Source organism: Hetaerina americana, unplaced genomic scaffold, assembly GCF_022747635.1.
Source record: "Hetaerina americana unplaced genomic scaffold, ioHetAmer1.1.p SCAF_5, whole genome shotgun sequence".
NCBI lineage: Eukaryota > Metazoa > Arthropoda > Insecta > Odonata > Calopterygidae > Hetaerina > Hetaerina americana.
The window spans coordinates 6,468,233-6,491,119 of NW_027287095.1; the positions used below are offsets into that span (position 1 = coordinate 6,468,233).

The 22,887-nt window shown below is 39.9% G+C and overlaps 1 protein-coding gene and 1 long non-coding RNA gene across 3 annotated transcripts in view; both read right to left on the reverse strand.

The window, feature by feature from the left end:
- Positions 1-7,038, reverse strand: part of tinc (transmembrane protein tincar) — a 414,202-nt gene extending 407,164 nt beyond the window's left edge. For both annotated transcript variants that reach the window (XM_071592411.1, XM_071592410.1), the window contains exons 1-2: positions 6,955-7,038; positions 4,910-5,144 (exon numbers count right to left, since the gene is read on the reverse strand). In XM_071592411.1, coding sequence (XP_071448512.1) covers positions 4,910-5,144; positions 6,955-7,029 — 310 coding nt within the window. In that variant the 5' untranslated portion in view covers positions 7,030-7,038. The remainder of the gene's footprint in view (positions 1-4,909; positions 5,145-6,954) is intronic.
- A 447-nt stretch (positions 7,039-7,485) lies between these two features.
- LOC139694352 (uncharacterized) overlaps positions 7,486-22,887 on the reverse strand; it is a 532,868-nt gene continuing 517,466 nt past the window's right edge. The window contains exons 6-7 of the long non-coding RNA XR_011702121.1: positions 9,486-9,562; positions 7,486-7,606 (exon numbers count right to left, since the gene is read on the reverse strand). This is a non-coding gene — a long non-coding RNA (uncharacterized lncRNA). The remainder of the gene's footprint in view (positions 7,607-9,485; positions 9,563-22,887) is intronic.

The following is a 22,887-nucleotide window of genomic DNA, read 5'->3' on the forward strand; positions in this document are numbered from 1 at the left end:
CGTTAGTCAAATTACAACGTGCAGCTGAAAATTAATTATTGGGATTCGATGCAGTGAGCATTTACACATTTCTGAAGAACAAAAATGACGCCTACAGCATAAAAATAATTCAAGGAACGACCGTGGTAAACAATTTAAAGGGTTATACGCATTCAAAGGTCGTCACAATCTCGGGTGTTTACATTCCGTTCCATTGATTCGCTTTTCTGTCAGGGTAAACTCCCGACTGATTAGCTCTAGCCGACTCACTCACAAATGCCAAATCTTATCCTCTAAGAGGAACGAGCAAGCGCATTCAAGTCATCGATCGCTTTCATGTAACGTAAACCTACCTATGCTCACAGGACACGCTAGTCCCCCGCACTTAACCTTCCCCAAACTAGCGCAAAATAACTGAAGTAGGTGCATAGCGATTCAAACGAGGCCACCCTAACAATATATATATATATAGATTCACCATGGGATTGAGAAGATGGATAAAAGAAACGCCGTGCACTCATTCGATTTGCTATTTTAATAAAAATAATAACGTGCATTATACATCGAACATAGATAACGAGTAATAGGTATTCAAATCAAAGATGAATATCAGCATTAGATATGCGGAAGTCTCTCATAATTAAAGGCAACTTATTTCATCCACATAAAATTTATTTGACACGATGGATATTCAACGAGTTACAAAAATATTGAGATGACATAGCAATCGACGCGGGAATAAAATAAGTACAAGCTTTAATGTTCTTTCGTTAAATTTCATCGCAACCATTGCCTAAATGTAATGTCGGTGGACACTTCGTAATTAGGGAGAGAGAAAAAATGTGGCTAGTATACAAATTATTTTAAAGAAAACCATTAAACAAAGGAATTGTAGAAAGCGAGTTGCGGAGAGGACGTGAAGACACTTGGTTCAGTCCATCCATTGTCGCCTTGCCGTTGCCTCCCACTCTCCATGCCAACGCTGGTTGGCTCTCGTGTGGCACAGGGGCGGAGGGGGATGACATCAGGATGAGGGGTGCCCGGCACCATTCGCGCCGGACCCCGGCACCCCCCTCCTTCTCCATCGGAAGAAAAGGACGGAGAAGGGAGTTAGCTCAGGGGGGGCAGGGGCCGATGATGGACCCCCTCCTTTCCCCTTCTTTCCATTCTGCCCAAGCGGAAGCGTTGGAAGCATAGCCTCAGGACGCATGCATATTTATCGCCCCGAGTCCCTCCTGTGGCCTCGGAGGGCCCACATGGCCCTGGCCAGAGGGCCCCCGTCCCCAGTGGGCGGGTGCGTGCTTTTACCCTGCGACCACCCCCTCGACGGACACACAGACCCGCAGCCCTGGTCTCTTTTCCTCCCCGCCCACTCACGGCGAGACGAGCGCCCCCCCCCAAACCCTCCGCACTTCACCCCCCCCCCATTGCCGGTCGACGCTTGAATTGACACTGTGGCACGCCGAACCACACACGGCTGGCAGCATGAACCTACAACCCCCCACCCTTTCGAATCTCTCCGTTCCTTGGAATTTCACTGCTAAGCACCAATTTCTTCGGGTATCTAAAATACCTTGGTCCAGTCCTCTTCAATGTATGTTCATATTTATGAGACTTGATTTGAGCAGAAGTTTCTTTTGGCGGTGGAATCAGGAAAATTTCCATTGGGGCCAATCACTCATTGCGTAATGAAATACATAAAGTATTTTCAATATTTCTTTTTCGATTTCTAATTTTTAAATTTGATATCTAGGCTCACCTTCATTTGAATATCGAACACTAAGGTCATTTCAAAGTGCTACTCAATTGTACCCGTTTACTTTATCGTGCAGTAATGATTAAATACGATCTGATGACATTAAATGGTTATTTTTATGACTAATATTTAAAGCATGGTGCTAAAAATATTTATAGAACTTTGTCTCTCACAGCCATTATATAAAGGTGTTTTATTTTCCTTTACCTCATTAGTACGTGTGAATTATTTTATTTGGTTGTTACCTGGGCTGATATCTCTTAGAGGACTACGTTCTAATAAAAAAATAATTAAAAATTACATTTTCATCTCTTTGGATTGGATTACGCTATGTGTCACAGAAAACAAGGATTGTGTATTTCATTCTCATAAGGTCTCTGGCTCACTTTTTAAAACAGAGCAGGAGGTATTTTACGGAGTTAAGTTTGATAAGTATTAGTGCACATTTTTATTTGATTTGCCTTAAAAAATAAGTTTAAGAGTCCATTACGACATTGAATAATCCCTTAAAAAACTAAATTAAACATATAGTATAATAAAAATTAACATTAGAAATAAAATAGCCCGTACCAAATGAATACCTACGTTCTCTTCTTCTTCTTTCTAATACCTACGTTAATGAAAGACCGTCTTTATTGCACAAGATATTAGAGAGTTAAATTCAGTATAATTGCTTTTGAGAATGATGCATCTTTTTGATGGATTTACTCTCTGTCTGGTACTAATTCGGCGTTTTATTTATAATTTTTTTATTTATAATTTTTTTATTTTAATTTTTTTATTTATAATTTTTTATTTTAATTTTTTCATTTATAACTGCATTGCCACGCCGTCCTAGCTATTATTTCCCAAATGAGTGATATTCAAGCACCATGAGACGCTTACTCATGAAGAAAATCGTGTAAAAACATTCTAGGAAAAAATTATGCAAATTCAATTACAATAACGCAGTTCAATTTGCATGTAGTAAGTAGTAGGTAGTTTCTGCTGAGGTACCGTGGGGAAAAACTGTAGTCAATGATCATCTTCCTGGAAAGCATTTATGCGAAGCGGAACCATGATAATTTCACCCACTTGTACTCGTACCCTTCAAAACTTTTTCCTATTCTTTCTCATAACAGTTTAAAAATGCATAATTAAATCATTTGAATTTGTGCGGTAGAGGGTCTCACGCGAGGGGAACATTAAAATTTTAAACTCTTGAAAATAAAAGTGCTCTGGGCTGCTTTTCGTCCCTCACCACCTAATTCTCCCTCTAACCTCTTCATCACTGAAAATCCATCTTCTCCCGTGCTTTCAGAAAACACACACATCACGGATCTATCTCCGATTCAGCAGTCCCTGGAATTCAACCGCAGGCCCCCTCATATCCCACCTTATGACCCGCAGCAGGCCTTCCCGACAGCACGATACAATCGATGCCCTCACAGTCATTATCAGTTAACCATAAACCTCCACTTAGGGATGTACAACGTGGAGGCGACATATCGAAACCGTCTCGACTTTTTTAACATCGACTTGATTGATATGGATAATGTTTAGAAACCGATGCGTCCATAGTTATTGTCCCCGTGAAAACGGAATACGTATAACGGCGATATGGATGATAGAGTTCATCCGTAATTCATCGTTGACGAATTGAGCCTAACTAACAATGTGAAGCTGACAATCTGGAAGAACAAATACCAAAGACGCTATACCCAAATACTAGATCACACTATCGATATATTTGGCATTAGATGCATTATAAAGTCAATATATTCCATCCACGATATGGTCGATATTAATCTATTATGTGAAGAATTATACATGAAGTTTGCTTAGGCCGATGCATCGCCACCGCCTTGATATTTATATAATTCGACGATCGATATTGGTGGAAGAGTCCTCCATCCACGTCCTCCCTAATCTCAGCCTTCTCTCCCCTCCTGGAGTCGAAATCTTCGAACGCCAAGAGATATAGCATCTGCTCGCCCCTCCTCTCTCAATCCAGGCCAGGCCCTACGAAGTTTCCCCTCATTCCCCTCTCTTCCTCTTCAAACTTGGACGAGAAAAATTATCCCGTGGTGAAGCAAACAGTTTCTACATTTCCTAGACACAGTTCACCAAGACAACTAAATGGAAGGAGCAGGAGACAGGCACCCCTTTCTCACGCATCACGTTTTATTTGCCCCCTCAAAACACAATGGCGCAGAGAGTTTCAGCTACCAGCGGGGGGGAGGGCGAACTAAGCAACTCCAAATCTCTTCCGTCGCTCACCTTTGGAAACTTGGTGCTGTGATCTGGGGCCTCGGTCGTGAAACGATCCTGGGGTGCGGGGCGAGGAAAACGCGGCGGATGCTACTGGAGACATAGTGTAACGATGGAGTAAAAGTTCGGCGATGGGATTTTGAGCTCCGATTTCTTTTCTTCGTTCCGTTGGAGAAGTTTTCATGGAGGATGCGTTCATTTCAAAGAGCAAGACGATCGATGGCCCATTTATCGAAATGACGCCGATAGTGGGAACGACGAGAGTGGATTCGAAAGTTATGCAACAGAGGGGGTTAATGAACCTCCTGAGCTTAATGGTTCGAAACTGTGTCGTTGGGATGAGGCGGAGATATTAATACAATGAAGAGTGCAGTATCAGAGACGCGACAACATTCCTCTTCGAAAGTCTTCAAAGGGTATTGATTTGAGCTTCGAGGTTTGGTCGGCCAGAAGCCTAACGCCTTTTAATTGGATTAATAAATAGTTTAAAGTAAAAACAGATGGAAACATAATCGGCGTGATAAAAATGAGTTAATACTAGATTGAGAAACGAGAGTTATTTATCCCCGTTCCCTTAGTAAATATTCATAAAGAAAAAGATACTCCGAGGCTATTATCCACGGTAGACGGACACCCACTTTTCCATAATTGTGAATGATAAAGGAAATTGTTTTCCTAAAAGCATCGTCGATGACCTAATAAAGTCTACTTCAAATTTCCAGATCAACGACCTGGAGGGAAATGAAAAATTACACAGTCGCGGGATCTGTACAAGCGTGAACATCGTCCATTGGAAATTTCACCACATTCCCACCTGAAACACTTTCCCCCAGGAAATATGTTCTCATTATTCTCCAAGTCAAGGAGGATAACTTCACGCAAAGCAACCCCGAGGGAAGGGAGGATTTTATTCAATTTCCCTACCTTTGGGGAGGAATCCGGCTTGGATGAGACGAGCTTCCATGATGAGGCGGGCGAGGAGGAGGCAGAAGGCGGAGACGAGGTGGAGGAAGGGGGCGGTGGGACCGCCGTGGGTCCACAGGCTCCCCAAAAGGCCCCCGCCGCCGCCACCACCGCCAAGGCTGAGGCCCGATGGGTCCCTGGAGCAGGCGTCCAGCTGCACGCCGTGCTTGTAGCCGTCGTTGGCCAGGTTCCCAACCTGCGAGGGAGATTATGGAGGCATCTATTGGGGTTTATTGGTTTCCAAGGGAATTTTGATTAAACCGCTACGTGATTATCATATCGGTTAATGGATGCGTGAATTGGGGGTTAATATTTTACGGGGTATTTTTTTTCCACTGCGTAATTAGTGGAAGCCGATGAGGCTGCCTGGTATGCGGAGAAAGTCAATCGGCTGGAATATTAGAAAAACGCATTCAGAATTTATCTCTAATTTAAATTATAAAAACTATTAAATAACGTTTTCGCTACTCCTTTCCACATTATATTGCAATTAGGTATAATTCACTTTTTTGCAACTTTGAATGCTATATGATCACGAAGGGATTTAAATTATGCTCGTAGTTAAATGAGTGGTTGTTATTTCTATAAAATATTGAAAAATGTTTAATTTTGTAATAAATCCAAGGGAAGCTGTTCGAAAGCCGTACTAAAAATGTATTACACATTCTTTTTATAATCTAATATAAATAAAATTGTTACAATTTTTGGAAAATGTAGCCCTTGTTTTCACAAATAAAGGTACTACCAAGTGGGAAAGTTTTTGTTGAAAAATATTTCTCTCCGACTCAACATAGCATTGTTTGCAATAATCTGGTCTGTACATTAGTATTTACAAAACAATATATCCAGGGAAAGTTTGATGAAGTACCAACACCGCAATTTCCACATTTTATTGTTCAGTTTGTTTTTTCCATCAATTCTTCATAATAGTAGGTGGGTTTAAATTGAATACAAAATAACAAAATATATAAATTATATTCCATAAACATAATCAAGGCTGCTTAAATACTTTAGGTATCTTAATCTTCATTTAACTAAATATTGATATCATTCTTGTACATACAATGGAAGTTAGAGGAATTATTCATTATCAAACATTATGAAATGGAGTTATCGTTTAGCTTGTAAAAATTAGTTCTTAGTATTCTGTTAATATATGTTATTCGTATTATGACTAGAGGGGGGCTGGCTACACAAAATTTGTTCATATCCATTGCCGCCGGCATGGTTTAATTCTAAATTGTTAATCTGTACGCGGTAAAAAAATCAAGAGCGGCATTGTTTTGCGATGGCTGGATTGGTATTAAATTTTTGATATCATGCGACAGGTGCGTTGGCAAAAATATGAGAACCTCCTCAGTCAGATTGGATGATTTCCACTTTATTAATCAGATATTTGTCATTTCCGTCTTTGCGTGATCGCACATCGCGAAGTAATAAAACCCACTAGCAGTAGACGTTTTATGGTCATAATCAGACACGGTAATGATAATGCTCCCTCAATTTACCGCGCCTTTTCAAAACCATTAGGGTCCCGTTCATTAAAAATTAATGCAAATTCGATTAGTTTACTCACCACCAACTTTGAAAGGGAAAAACTTGAAATATATCAATTTCCTAAATTCTAGAAAATGTAATTTAGAATGTTTTACAATAGAATTCAGGCTAGAAATGGGAGGAGTTAAGCTGGTGTGTTTTGGTTATATAGTTATATGAGTACATATATATATATATATATATATATATATATATATATATATATATATATATATATATATATATACATATATACATATACATACAGACATACAATTATATAGCTGGTGTGTGGAACTGAGAAACTCGCCTCACTTTTCCACGTGATAAAAATATTTTCACGCCCAAGATAATGTGACTGGAACCTGCCACCTTTATGCTAGCCCTACCAGCAAATAGCTCTCAGTGGAAATGTGTGCCCGCATATTCACATTTTTGCAAGGGCTAACCGTCATTTTCCGCGGACTGACCTTGAAAACGGCGGCGAAGAGGAACGGCGGGACGAGCACCACGGCGAGGGCACCCAGCCCCAGGCAGACGGTCATCTCGATCCCAGGCCCCGGGTGCAGGGGGAATGACCCGAGCGGCGGGGGGTCCTGCAGGGGCCACGGCAACTCCACGACGGCGGCCATCCTCTTGAGGGCGGCCGAGATGACACAGGCCTCGAGGGCGAGGGCCACGGCACCATACCACACGGACCAGAGCGAGTTGAGGTGCAGTTTGCGCCCCAGGAAGCGGCAGCAGCAGCAACAGCAGTCGCAGCAGTCGTCCGAGTCTCCGCGGTGCCGCTTGCCGGCGCCTCCGCGGTGGTGGTGGTGGTGGCGGTGGGAGGCGGAGGAGCGGCGGGTGAGGGAGGAGGAGGAGGCGGAGGAGGAGGCGGCCGCCGAGCACGACGACGAAGAGGAGGCGGACGAGGGCAGGGAGCAGGGCGGGTTGCCGGTCCCGCCTCCGCCATTGGCGCCGGAGGGCCCCGGCGAGGCGGAAGGGGGCGACTTGGGGGACGGGGCCACCGCCGTCATGACCCTCTTGCCGCCGCCGACCACACTGCGGGAGTTACCACCAGCCGTCGCGTCGAAGGGCTGCATGAGGCTGCCGGTCATCGACATGGCTGCGTGTGGGTACCTGCAAGGTGTTCCGAGGTCGTCATCGAGTGCGATCCGTTTCACGAGTAAACGCCTCGATATATCGGCCGTTCCGCATCGCTGGTGTTTTATTTTTTATTGCGCTGACGCGAAACAGAACGGATTGGATGAATGAGTGATATTTTAAATACTTACGTACCGAGAGGCTAAAATGATTACTATTATGAGTAAATAAAACACTTTCTGGTGTCACTAGGTGGAAATTCTTCATATTGAACTTGAAATTAAAACACTTGGCTTTTCCACTGAGAAAAACTGTTTATTTACTACCTATGCTTCGTTATGGTATGACATCATTAGGTACCAATGCAAGGTAAAAATACATACAGTATAAATAGCTCTGGACGGAGGGGAAGAGGAGGGGCCAAGCAAAACTATTTTCAACATTGTATTATTTCCTTCTCCCAGCCTACTAATTTATCAATATTGTCAATCTTCCTCCTCTGCCCCCTCTTCCTACCTCAACCAATCCTTGCTTTCCTCCCTCCCTCCTCTTAGCCTCGTCCAGAGCTATATATACTGTGTTTGACTTGTATTTTTACCTGATGATGTTATACCATAACGAAACCTAGGTAGTAAATAAACAGTTTTTCTATGAGGAAAAGTCAAGTGGTTTAATTTCAAATTCACTATTATTAGTGTTCTAAAGAGAAGATATGCCTTTAAATGGTATGAATATACTATTACACAACCCTGTAATCATTTCAGGAAATAAGTAGTGCTTCATGCTTCCAATGCCTTCTTGGGATTGAATTAAATACACCAACAGCAAGCATGCAATGCAATAACACATATTACGTTTTCAGTATTTTCTACCTCACTTCATTCTGTAAAAAATGCTTTTTTCCCATCTCCCTGTGTCAATTATCCAACCCTCATCACCTTTGAGCATAGCCTTGCCTCTTAGTTGCCTCTCCGTCATCTATATTTATCAGAATGTTCACTCCTCTACTATTTCACTACCGTTCCCTGGACCTCTCCGCTTTTCTTTTCTTCCATTTTCTTTTTTCCATTCTTATCCAAACCAGCATTTTAAAACCCTCTTATCCACGCTTATCATCAACGCTTAGCACCCAAATATCGGAACCATTGAATTCCACGCCACTAATCAGTGTAGCCACTTTTCTTTAATTTACGTATTTACCAGAGGACCATGCCAACCTCATTCCTGTTGGTAAATTGTTCCAATGGTTAAGTAAATTATCTATCTACCTTATTACCATAACACGATATCTATTCGAATCTAAAATATTTTGCAAATATTACCCTGTCATTATGCTCCAATGTATACCTCCTACCAGTCTATGATACTTTTGAAAGTCTTAAATACTACATGAATAGCTGATCGTTGCACTTTTCCACTTGATAATTTTATAAATAAATAAAAATAAGATTTATAAAATTTTAAAATAAGATTTATTTTATAAAAATACGATTTTTTCGGGGGTATCTATCGACAATACTCGAATTTTAACCGGGGACCTTTCGATACGTGACTTCAGTCTACTATAGGGGCAGTACACAAATTATTCTCAGTGATTTGAAATCATACACAACAAAAGGTTTCCGATAAGACGTTTTTAAATTTAGTACAGCTTGTTGAAATTATTACCACATAATTATATAGGTACTAAATTATACTTAGCTATGAAATTTTTGACGACTTCACAAGTCTGCCAAATGACTTATTTTCGAAGTGTAAACCTTCGCAGCAATATTCTTCCTCAAATTTTTGATACTGATTAATTATGAAATTAAAATAGACGAATCAAATACATGCTACAGATGAGATAAGACATGAATGCACCCTTTTTTAGAGTAAGTTTTGTTTTGAAAGATATACGAATGTTATTACTTACGTTTCAAGTACTAACTGATGTTCTAACAGCCTTCCACTGAAACTCTGCTGCAGTGGTATTTCATGGTTCAGCTGAGCCTAGAAAAAAATAAAGAAAAACTTCAATTCCACCTTCTCTCTCGGAGCCAAATATAAAAAGTGAGCATAATATTTTGACTTACTTCTGATGTTAATGATTTATTGCGTTTTAGGAAATAATATCATACAACCAAAAAAAATCTTCTTACGCTTATATTGGAAGAGAATTTGAATGTTTATTTTACAAAAACTAAAAAGAATCCAATTCTGTTTAAATTTTTGATAGCATAAACCGAAACCTTCTTGATGTATTTTAATAGATATAATTACAAGTTATATCTTGCCTTGAACGGATATGGCGGAAAGCTTATGATTTACCGAATACGCATAACATTTTGGTGTTGGCCTTCCTTAAATATCTACATAAATTGTCTTCATGTTTAATTTTTCGGAAGCATTTCAGAGGCCAATTCCGACATAGCCTTACTTCAATCGCGCCAACAAAATGGATACACTTTCGGTTAAATTCTAATATTATTTACTCCGTTTTAATTAACCGCTCATCAATAACTAAATAGAGGACTTCGTGTACTTTCTCCCCATGCTCTCGACGCGGCACCTCTCCACACATCCCTGCCCATGTTTCAAAATTGCCAAAGTTTCCGCCTCTCGCCAACAAAAATAAAACCTCAATCAACAGCCTCACGCAGTTGCCGTGCGACTGAGGGTCTGACGGCCCCATGCGGCGGTGGCGGGGTAGGTAGGGGATGGCGACGAGGGATTTCCCCCCGACGATCTCCTTTGGGAAGCAGGCCAATTAAACGAGAAATCCGCCGATAAAGTTTCCCTACGATAAGAACCTGCTAGGAAAATCCCCGAGTGCAATGAAATTGGAATGACTGGGGTTCATTCCCCAGGTCTCAACAACCTGGCTGCTTAAAGGGGCATATTTTTGACAGCATCTTCGTCTCGACTTCATACGTAATTAGTCGGATGTTAATTACGTCGGAGAGAGGGAGTGCTGGTTAGTCGTAGAAAGTACTGAAAACAATAACTCCTTAAAGAGTTATTCTGATTTGATTTTTGTATCTGAGTTACCTATGCTGAAAGGTACAGCAAAGCTCTGCGCCTCCAATGCGAATATTCGAGGATTCATCGGCGAAGAAATGAATCGGAGCTCCCGGGCGATCGAAAACATTGGTCTTCCTCGTCTCTCGAAAATTTATTTTATGTTACTGAATCGAAATTTTCACCCCGATTTTACTGTACATGATTTTTATTCTTATCCCTAGGCAACCTCATTTATGCTAAACTATTGAAGAGGACCTTTCGAGACCGGGAGTCGCCTTACCGGATATTTTCAAAGGAAAGCATTTGAAATATTTTGAAGATAGGTTTACAAAACGTATTTCAAACTTGAAAATTGTTTTTTTACACCTTGTTCAAATTATTCTTTTTGTACCTCTATCGTATAAGATAAATCTGTTGCTCAATCTTGCTAAGCCAAAGTATATTCCTTTTGCTCATTAAAATGTGTTCATGTTACCTTTTCATAGCTTTAATTTTCTTCTAATAGCTCTAAAGTGTAAATATTAACGTGTACAAACTCCAACATTAGGCAAGAGAATTTTTGGCTGATTTCTAAGCATGCACTCCTCAAGGTAAGAATAATTAATTCATTAATCCTTTCGTTTATGCATAGTGTCTAAGGCCAAATTACACTAATTGTACAAAATAAAATTTCATTATTTCATCTCGATTATTTATAATCAATTGCTTGCCAGTCATGTTGTGAGCAGTATTTAAATAATTCACATTTCTGATTCATTAAATTTGACATACCATGTAGAGGCTTAAAATAGTTTTGCCTTACTTTTTAATTAGATTGCAAAAAAATATAGGAATGGGCATGAATGCCTACAATAGAAAGCATTTCCAAAATAGGGATCTGTATAATTTATTTCGTTCGCCATTTTTTTTATAATCTAATGAACGAGAGCAGTTTTTCAGAAGTATTAATTCGTTTCTCTCATTCACTCCTCCGCAACTCTGGTCCCGATATAATAACTCCTCGCCGTTTATTAGCAAACTTCCTTCTTGTCAAGAACTGAATTCTGCGGGGAGCTCCCTTCGAAGGGAATGCATGAATGAGCGACCCCTGGCTAGAGGCCTCGAAGGTAAGTTGGTTCGACTAAGAGTTGGCTGGAGACATTCACAAACAGAAGACGTCCGTATTGCGTTGCGTTCGTCCAGACTACTTCCCTCCCCACCCCTGTCTTTTCGATGCGGTATTGATTTCCCTTTTCTCCGCGTGCTGCGGTTGTTAAGGCCTCGGTTGCCGCGATTCGCACGGCACGGCCGCGCTTCCGCACGCCACCTCCGCACCACGCACCCGCACCGCCCACCTGCACCACCCACCCACCCATTGCTTTCATCCGCAGTTCTTCACAACCGACATGCTCGACTCCCTTCACAGTGAAGCATTTGCATCGACGCACTTGCCCTTAGACTCCGAACGCCAGAACTACTTCGAAAAAGGCGCCAATAGTAGATGAATCAGACACCTAGTTGCTCCTCTATTTTCAAGCCAAAGTTTTGTCGTACATACGGTTATTGAACATTTTTCAATTATAAGGAAATACCGAACATTCATATAAGAGTTTCGTACAATAATCACGGAAAACCAAAAATAAAATGCATGTATATGATCAAAACTATGGCATTTTTGAAAAATGTCCTATACACATTGCGTTTCAAAAAATAGAAAGAGTATTTCATTCTAAACGTTGTTATGTCACAAAAATGAATTATATTTTCAAATAGAAGATCAATAAAAATAAATATATCATCAAATTAATCCCCACCGTAAACAAAGCTCATGTTCGAAAATTAAATTTTACTCGACGCCGTCGACATAATTAGCAGATTAAATTGGGACTCAATTGAGAAAATTAATAATTTTTTAGTGCGAATCTGTGAGTCTTTAGACATTCGCCGACATTTCATTACGATTACAGTTTCTAAATCTTCAGAAATTTGAACAAATCATAGCAGTTACCCTAAAGATTAATTTTATTAATCTTAGTACGGAAGAAGTAACAATTGATGTGTATTTATATTCCTATGTTCATGGAGTTGAAGAAGAAATGTTATCATGCAGAGGATTATTTCTTGATTTTTACTCTTTACTTATTTAACTGGCATGAATTAACATGGGTAATAGCGATCAATATCAGTACCATCACAGTACCTCAGATATTAATTTTATAACTATTTCTTAAGCATACCAACAATACCTTTCTGCTTTTAATTAGGCTAAAAAGCCTGTTGAAGTTAATCACCTAGGATGTTGAATGATGGGGCCGTACCACAGGGAACACATCTAATTATCTTTGAATATTAATCAAGACGGAAGTTGACGAGAGTGAGTCATACAACGGCTTCGATACTGATAGCAGTCGTTCCGAATACCTTTGATCAGTGGTCTTAGATGTCTTCCACTCGTAAAATATAGAGTCTCCATTTTATTCACGATAGTTTGTCCATTCTGACACTAACAATTCACATCGTAAGTCTTCACAAGTCTCCTACAACCAGTGTCATGTGAAATATCATAGGTATATGAATGTGAGAAATGCCCTCCCGCTCTCTGTACACGAGGAGAAATGCCTTCCTGCTCCTCTGCGTCGTTACCCATTTTGGAAGGGTGGGGAGAAGACTGGGCGTAAAGGACGGGGGAGGAAAGGCGGCGGGGGTGGGGAATGGTCGGGGAGGGCAGGCGTGAAATATTTCCACGATCCCCAAGGAGAACTCTTTCCGCTCCCTCCCGTTCGCCGCCGCCCCTCGCACCCCCGCCCGTCAAACTCTCTCCCCCCGCCATCCTTCCTCAACCCCCTTCATCCATGGAATCCACCAAGAACACGCCCTCCCCACTCTCCTTTCTCCTCCCCTCACTCTCCGCTCCCACCGTAGCGGCCATATGATCCCTCCCCATCTCCCACCCCACCTAGACCCACCCCTTCGACCCCCACCGCCCATTCATTCCCCATCTGCTCGCCGCCTCCTCTCTTTCCTCCCGTCCAGCGCGTACCCAAGCAGGAGTGGACTTCCCTTCCTGTATTCCATAACCTCCCGCCTGCTCGTATACTTTATTATATTTTTCAATTGTAGCCCTCACTCGACTCCCGGTTAACACCTCTTAATTTAATTCAGGATCATATTTCTCTGATATTACAATTTAAATTTTTTTTTTAATTTTCTCAATATCTTTTTACGTTGCTGATAGACATTATTTAATGATACCCTTTTCCCAATAATTGGAAACAGAATATTATGGAAAAGTATGAAATTTCGCATTGAACAGAGAAATAAATCAAAAATTTGACATGGATGGCCATTTGCCATTCTCATTCACAAATCCACTTATCTTTTCGTAGTGTTTTTTGGAAACTCCCTTTTTTAGGCAGTTGGCAATAATATTTTTTAAAAAACTTCACAGTTGGGGTTCACCAGTTTTTTATAGATTTTAGTTTAAATATTTGGCATTAAGTTAAAGTTTGGCATGTAGTTAAACTTGATTTGAAAAATTCGCTACTTTGCGGATATTTCTTTTCGTGTCAAAAAGCCCTCGACAGCATTTAATGAATAGCTACGTACAACTTTTTTAGTTGGAAATTATGACCCGAGGTATATGTAAGTACAGAGGACAGAACATACTCCATTTCCTAATCACCTCATTGCCATCCGGATTCCGCTTTCCCCTAACGCTCTTACCCAATACTTACACACTCTTACACACCCCTTCAGCCATTTAAACCGAACATGCTGAAGTGCATCATCGTAAAAGCAACTCTCAGTCCGTCTCTTCGTCCTTTCCCTGCCACTTCCTCCGATGTGTTGCCCGTGCTCTGCGCATTGCTCCTCCCCCTCACCACCATCCATTTTCCCTATCCCTATTCCCTCCGAACCCCAGCACAACACACCGTCCCATGCGTCTTACTCCCTTGTAATTCTCACTGACAAGACTCGCACAGAGCACTCGAATAAAAAAGTTTTCGCGCGTAAAGGGAAGAAGAGCACTTCCCGAACACCCAGAATCCGAACCCCTTGCCCCTTCAACGCACACGGTGCCCCGACCCTTTCAGGCCCTTCCCACCCCACCATCGACTGTTTCTCTTCGCTACCCACTACCGCGCCCCACCACCACCGACTGAGTCTCTGCTGTTTTATTTCCCCTCCACCCCCTTTCGGACCCCGCCACTTGAGAAATCGTTTCTCCACGTCATACTCCCAGTCCCCACAAACCACGCCTCCACACCCTTCCGGGTTGCCCTTTCGTAAAAGGCCGCGCGCGGCCGTCTTATCTCCCTTCCCCCGCTACTCCAGTGTCCCACTCTACTGTCGCCATCCCCCTCCCCCGCCTCTCGCCCAGTAGTTTCTCACAACGGATAAGGCCACGCGAGGGGTTGGGGGGACACCTGTCGATCACGCCTCCGCACACTGTGCTCATTTGCTCTCGGTGATTTTGAAAAGAGTGCGGTGGCTCCGCCCCTCGGAGTCGCAGTGAATGACGGGGGAAAGAATGAGTAAGAAGGAAGGCGAAGAGCGACGCGGACAGCGTGAAAGCAAATAAAGCGTTTTAATGTGTCACAGGAATCGTCCTCCGCTCTCATTTACCTGCTTTTATTAGATCATGCGGAGGTTATTTCTACTTCCTGACATGTTTCATGGAATGGCCGTGGCACATAATTTCAAAAGTGGCCGTGCGTAAAGGTGTATTCCTTCCCACAATGTGGTACGGGAGCAAAACATTTGCAAGGGCCCACGATAAAAGCAAAAGTCGAATAAACGCGGTTGGTACGGGATACTTGAGGAGTGACTGTGGCTAAAGTTGAGTCAATAGTTTGGAGAGGGTTATGCGAATAGAAATGTGAATTGGATGCAGCTGTAAGTTGCAAGTCTGAACAAAGTGCGCCTTGTTGGTTTGACCATACTGATAGAATGAATAAGATAAGAATCTTATCATTTAAACAGATACGGACGGAGTTAAGTGGTTTGAGAGGTAGGGATGGGACAGAAATTCATGGGAGAGTACGGCTGAAGAGACTCTTAATACAAGGAATATTAGGAGTCGTAGGGACAGAAGAACACGTTAAAACCTTTGCATAAACTTGACAAATACGAAAAAATAATTCAAGGATAGTTAACTAAACGAGCTATAATTGCAATACATGATTTTTTTATTTTCAACTCAATTTCAAATTAACAGAATGGCGCACCCTTAACGGACGATATAGTGAAATACGTACTATTTCACGTGGCTGTGCTATAGATATCAATTGAGAAAAAAGATAAATTTAAACAATTATACCTATCACTGAAATATTGTAGGATAGAAAATGTTTTTTAATATTTGACCATGTACTTCCAAAGTAAAATAATAGTTATATATAAAGTCATTATCTATGGTATATTTCCTCAAAACTTATGAACACTCATGAAATTTTCTTTCCCCTTCCTGTTCCTTCGCTTTTCACTCGCAACTTCCAGGAATGAATAAAGTAAACAACGCCATTGGATTTGACATACAAGAATATCGAAATTCAAAAAGAACTTATTCATAGAACTACCGATTTACTCCGGTTGTGAATTGTTTCGTCTGGGTCAAAACCTTTGCACAACACAGAAATGAGAATTCAAGAAAATTCTTTTACCGTCAACCGATTCTATCACCAAAGCTTTTTGTTTTCAGAGTTTTTGCGTTTATGATGATGACTGCGCCAATGAACGATTTTTTTCGTAACGTTGTGCAACCACTGTGGTCTTTCTTACGTTACGTTTGCGTCAAGATTGCAAAGACTGGTTTCACGTTGACACTAATCTTGCATTCGACCCATGAATCTGAATGCTGTAATGGCAGAATCCACTCAATTTAAAGATATTGCTCTGCTTGCACATTTGAAAGAGATATTTTGAAATGCATTCGAGATAAAATAGGTACGCGGCAGTGATAAAAAAGGTTCAATATACACTCAGAGATGTGTTTCCAGCGCCAGGAACCGCAGGTGAAATGCTATGGAATTCTTGCATTTCCTATTTCATTCATTGATTTTGTTCGCTGGAAAATCCCATCATCCGTGAAGGCGATGATAAAACGATTCGGTGGGATGGCAAGGATAGTGGAGGTTTTTCTCCGAACGGTGTTTCATTCCAGCCTTCTGAGCGATGTGAGCAATGGAAGGAAAAAATACTGTTTGAGTATTTACTCCCAGAAAAACCTTCTAATATATCTTTGAATCATGGAAACGTACGTGTATCTCCGCTATTACACATCGTCTACCACGGAGAGTTGTTTTTCTTACATTGTTGCACTGTTGAATTGCTTATCTTATTGTTTCCGGTCTAACTATCACTACTGATTGGAAATAGAAAAATATTGAAACAGTTCTTATTTAAAAATTTAAAGTGAACGATATTATTTATCCATCAGTTAATTCTTAAACCGCCTCTTCCTTATATAATTAAGCATAAATGTATAAAATTATTAATAGGTAATCTACCGGTTAAGGTAGGCTTTTGGATGGGCACAGTTACTAAATAAATATTTTGTTACTCCTAACAAAACACAAAATTCAGCATCCTACTCTACATTAGATCCCTCTTCATCACTGAGTTTATATATATATATATATAAACTCAGTGATGAAGAGGGATATATATATATATATATATATATATATATATATATATATATATATATATATATATATATATATATATATAAACTCAGTGATGAAGAGGGATCTAATGTAGAGTAGGATGCTGAATTTTGTGTTTTGTTAGGAGTAACAAAATATTTATTTAGTAACTGTGCCCATCCAAAAGCCTACCTTAACCGGTAGATCAAACTGAATTAAGACGGTCTATATCGTCGATTTCAAACTGAATTAAGACGGTTTTGAAAATGAAAAATTGGTTGTATGGGTTTAAAACTGTGTTAATACTTTGATGAGCCTTTTTCGATGGATGCTGAAAGAAATTTTTTAATTCATTATATATATATATATATATATATATATATATATATATATAATCAATTCTTAAATCGCCTCTTCCTTATATAATTATGCATATATGTGTGAGTGGGTCTGTAAATATATATATATATATATATATATATATATATATATATATATATATATATATATATATATATATATATATATATATATATATATATATATATATATATTTACAGACCCACTCACACATATATGCATAATTATATAAGGAAGAGGCGATTTAAGAATTGATTATATATATATATATATATATATATATATATATATATATATATATATATATATATATATATATATATATATATAATGAATTAAAAAATTTCTTTCAGCATCCATCGAAAAAGGCTCATCAAAGTATTAACACAGTTTTAAACCCATACAACCAATTTTTCATTTTCAAAACCGTCTTAATTCAGTTTGAAATCGACGATATTAACTGACACCATTCACAGAAGAACAAGTATATACACCGTGATGAGAGAAACTATTTTATGTGGGCAGGAGGAAATTAAATATGTAGGATTGCTAAGTAAGTTGCTAAGTAATATCATTTACGAGTATTTACTCAAAATTTAGAAATCGATCGGTCTTTAAATAAATGCTCCGATTCAATAACAAAATTAAAGAGCATGCTATTTCCTACACGCTACGAGAAAGGAATGGTTTTTTACATTCCTTAACAGGAGGCACGCACTTGGATACAGATTCTCCATCACAACATTTTTCACTTGCTTGGCAGTGTCAATGCCAACTGTAAATTTCAATCGAAAAACTACAGCGAAGGCAACATGATGAAAGCGAAAACTATAGAAGTTGCTGCAGCGAAAAAGACAAACAATTATGATATACTAGCAGCTACAAAAAACAAGTACGATATCCTAGCATTCTTGTTTCTGTACAAGTTGCATTCTACTATAAAATCTAAGAAAAGTTTTGTTTCCAGGAATGAATCAGCTCATTTCAGTATCATTGCTTTCTTAATGGAAACGGTAAAACCTTTATTTACACTTTCCATCGTATTTGGCAAAATTGAAATCCAAAACAAGGATTATGAGATAGAAAACTAATTCAACCGAAGGCCTAATAACTGTTTCAGTGAATATATGGCTAAAATGAATAATCGTTCTGAATGCACGAAACAAGAAACCCGACTGCGACATTTTTAAAATATGTTGAAAGTTAATAAATAAACTATACACAAATTTTACTGCCAATTGTAAATTATCGTGTTTTCTATTTGGACCGAGGAAGGTAAAATGGTTTCTTTTCGTCGCTCTACGAGGAGCGCATGGCAATAAGCATCATAAGTCTCCTTCGTCATTCGACCAGTGAAATAAATACATTCTCTCGGATTCCCATGCGTGAACGCATAGCATGCGGAGAGGGGTTGGGAAGTGGAATGCATGCAAAAGGTACGCTCCCTCTGCTAGGGTCGGCCATAAAGATACGGGCGGGTGTGAGGCGAGAAGCGGTCCGTTTTCCCTCCCGTGACATACCGGGACCACACGTGGCATTGTTACGCTCGCCTTTCAAGGACTTAAGTGTCTCGTGGCTGGGCAGGGGAAACTAACCGAGGCTCACGGGAGGTGATAAAAATTCACCCCATCAAGAATTATAATGTCACGTTCAATTTTCATATTATTGAAGAAAAAGTTATGTCTAGAAATAAAACTATTAAATTTTGTGTGAAATTGGTCTTCCGCAAATACTTCGAGCGAATACTAGGATGCTACAAAATGAGGAAATATACACCATCAGCTCATTAATAAAATTACGAGCATATAACTACATTTATCAATGAATTTAAATTTGGCTTGGTTTAAATTTAAGAACTGGAAGTTTTACTATTTCTAAGCAAGGAACATTTTTCTTGATATTTATATACCCACTGATCCTGGATGTGAAAGAATCGAAAATCATACACTTAGTCGCGGGGAAAATAATAGTTACCAGTATAAATATTTCATCACCCTCACAATGGGTTTGTGTGGTCTTTTTAAAATAAACTATACTTTAAAATATACACATTTAAATGATTTAATGTCGGCATCAAAGGCAAATCACTGGGGAGCCAGGATACTTTTGTTATGTTCGAGGTATAATAAATTTAATGTTTCGTATATCGAGAATGTTGTTTTTTTATAACTTAAACGCCACTCCATCTGCGGGTTCCGACTGAGATGGAATGAGTTGATGCCAGGGATGAATCTGGGCTTTAGTTATGATCTGTTCCCTTATTTTAGCATTTCACCGAGACGCTCTTCTTCGCCATTCTGTGCGCATATGAAAAACAAAAGAGTAGAGAAATTAGCCCAGCGACTGTGACGGCGGGCGCTCGTTTGGCGCGATTGCGATAATGAACTTTTACGGCGCACTCCCAAATTTGGACTCAAGCTCGCCAAGGGGGCTTTTTGTTCCTTACCCCCCCCCCCCCTTTCCCCCCCACAACCATTCATTGCCCACAGGGCGAGGACGGGCTCCGGCTCTCAGCGACGGGAATGAATTGCCGGCTGCTCCGCTGCTTGCTGGCACGCAATTTGTCGTTGCGCTGCTTTCATTTTATTTTTGGCACGCGAATGGAAAACGATTTGTCATCACTGGCGGCCTCCCAAAACTTTCTCACGGCAGACGAGTACTCAATCGATTCCCTCTCGTTCCCCTTACTCCTTCGCAAATCGTCATCTTCTTCCTCTTCCCTACTGCCTCCCTCCGCTTTCCTCCTCATCTCTCCTTATTGTTCAAACTGCCACTATTTCATACACATGCCTCCTTTTTTTTCAGTCCTACGTATTTTTCAGAATTTTGTGAAATCATGACTGGTCCCACGTACTAACTGAAAAATTCCGGACGAAAATAGTGTACGGATGCGCATGATTTGTTTTAGTTGAGATGAAACGAAAGAATACGGAATTAGTGTTGAGTGCGAACTATGAATTCACACCATCAAAATTAAAGGCTCTAGTTTGCACGTACAAAAACGAAAAAGGAGGATGGTGCCACTTTGTATAACTTTGACTAAATAGAAAACATTACTGTTTTTTTTATTTGATCAGTATGGAGTTGGTCAAAAATATTTGAAAAAGATGATATCTATAGGAGATAACTATAACCTTCACTGAAGATAGCAATCCTTTACGCTCGAAAGTCCTCTTAGTAAATGCTATGGCGATAAATCTATTTATAATTATCTTAACTAAAAAAATAATGCAATAATTCCGGGCAAAAAACTAATATATTCACACCATTATCAACTGAAAAGATATAATTTCGCTCTTGACTTCGTAATGTACTTTATTAATTAGACATTTCAACCCATTATCTATTCTAGCAATTACGTCGTTCATTATTATGGCCAGAATAAACACCTCTTCAAAAACCTCATTTCTTTCGACGACCTCCGAACGAAACGAGATACGAATGCACGCATACAACACTGCAGTCGCTTTTTAACCGAAACCCTCCTGGCTCCTTGAAAAAGAACCGAAAGTCTTATTCAACGACCTCTGCACCCCACCCCACCCCCTCCCCCCTCCTCTCCAGACGCGATGGTAGTTTTGCTTTCGTCGGTTGCCATGGCTACCAGACGCGAACACTGCGGCAGGGAGGAGGCTGGGGAGTGCCTGGTCGGCGAAATAAAAAAAAGAAACAGAAAAATGATAACAATAAAATATAAATCCGCCCTGTTTCCACAGGGATGCGTGAAATATGGCTACGGCATCGAGTAATTTCCAAAATTAAAATTCTCCCCGAAGCCTTCTCTCCACCCCGGAGAATACTTCTCGGAAGATAAGTTATCCGTGCTCTCTGAAAATTCGACGAAACAATATACGGAGAAATGAAACCCAAATTTTGTTTGATATCATTCCAATAATATTGCCGAGAATGAGACGAGAAAAATTTGTGCAAAATTCTAATTTTCAAGACTCTTATGATTTCTTTAATTTATCTTAGATTAAAATAATCAATTTATTGAGGTGATCTCGAAACAATCAAACATTGATTTCCGGTAAAATATGACGATAATCTTTCCGATAATAAATTCATATAAACCAATTCGATACTTCTTCCACATTTACCCTTCGAAATTATTTATGGATTACAGTTAATAGTATTTGTAATTCCTCATTGAAAGGATTATCTAGATTCAAGCATAGATAAAACATTAAAATAAAAAAAGAGGTATTATCACATCACAGATATAATGTTTTGCTTCCAATTCGTAGGCAACAAAACGGTAATGAAATACGGTTTTTGTTCCACGTTCGAAGTGTTCTACGGGTCAATCGGGTGCGTTTTCCAACACCCATGGAAAATTTGACCAACTTTTAACTCTACCCAACTATTTAAATTGGTGTAGTTCATAATATTTATGCTCTACACTAGCGAAAGAAATATATCAATTTAATATGACTCTATAGCATATAATTTTAAACAATAATTACATAAACGATGCACGAATGAAAATTATGATATGAATACCATCCTACGAAATTCATGAAATAACATCATTGAATGAAGTTTGATTTGCGAACCACATAGCGGCACTATTTTCGTAAATTGTCGCTATATTCTAAAACAGACCTTGAACTCCCCGACATGCTGATTGAACCTTCGCTCTCAGACTTCAACTTGTTCATTCGGGATTACTCCGTCGCCCCACGCAATCTGTAAGCCAAATCCCCTCACAATCATTGCCAAATCCCCGTTTGTGAAATCCTTTGCCTCTTATATCCTTATTTTTGACATGCCTTTTTGTTATTTACTTTTATCTTCCGTTTTCATCTCGCCGTTACCAAACGTGGGATTAAATAAAGAAGACGAGACTATAAGCTTCAATTTCGACCCCCAAGTATAGGTTTCACCATTGTGTCGCTCCATGTAAATTGCCCCGAACCTTGGGACGTTCCCCTTTCGAAAGTGCGGAAAGCAAACGAACGCACCCGACGGAAAGAATACGTTTGCCTGTCGCGTTTTATTCCGCTCGAAATTTCCATCCTTTCCTTATCTATTTCACCCATGAAATCCTCCAAATCATCTCTGAAAACTGTCCCATCCGCTCCCAACCCAAAACGACTTTAACCACCCCTATTACACCGTCCTAAAACTCTCTCCCGACGAATATCGGGCCAAAAACTATTCCCATTCACGTATACTTTCTTTCTTTCTCTCTCTCTCCCTTACACAGCCCCTCGGATGAACCCTCGCTAGACCTATAATCCATTTCATGAGATAAAAAAAGGCTAAATCCTCTTCCGACCCCCGAAAACTCCCTTCTCCTCTCTTCTATAGGGGTACCGAACTGCC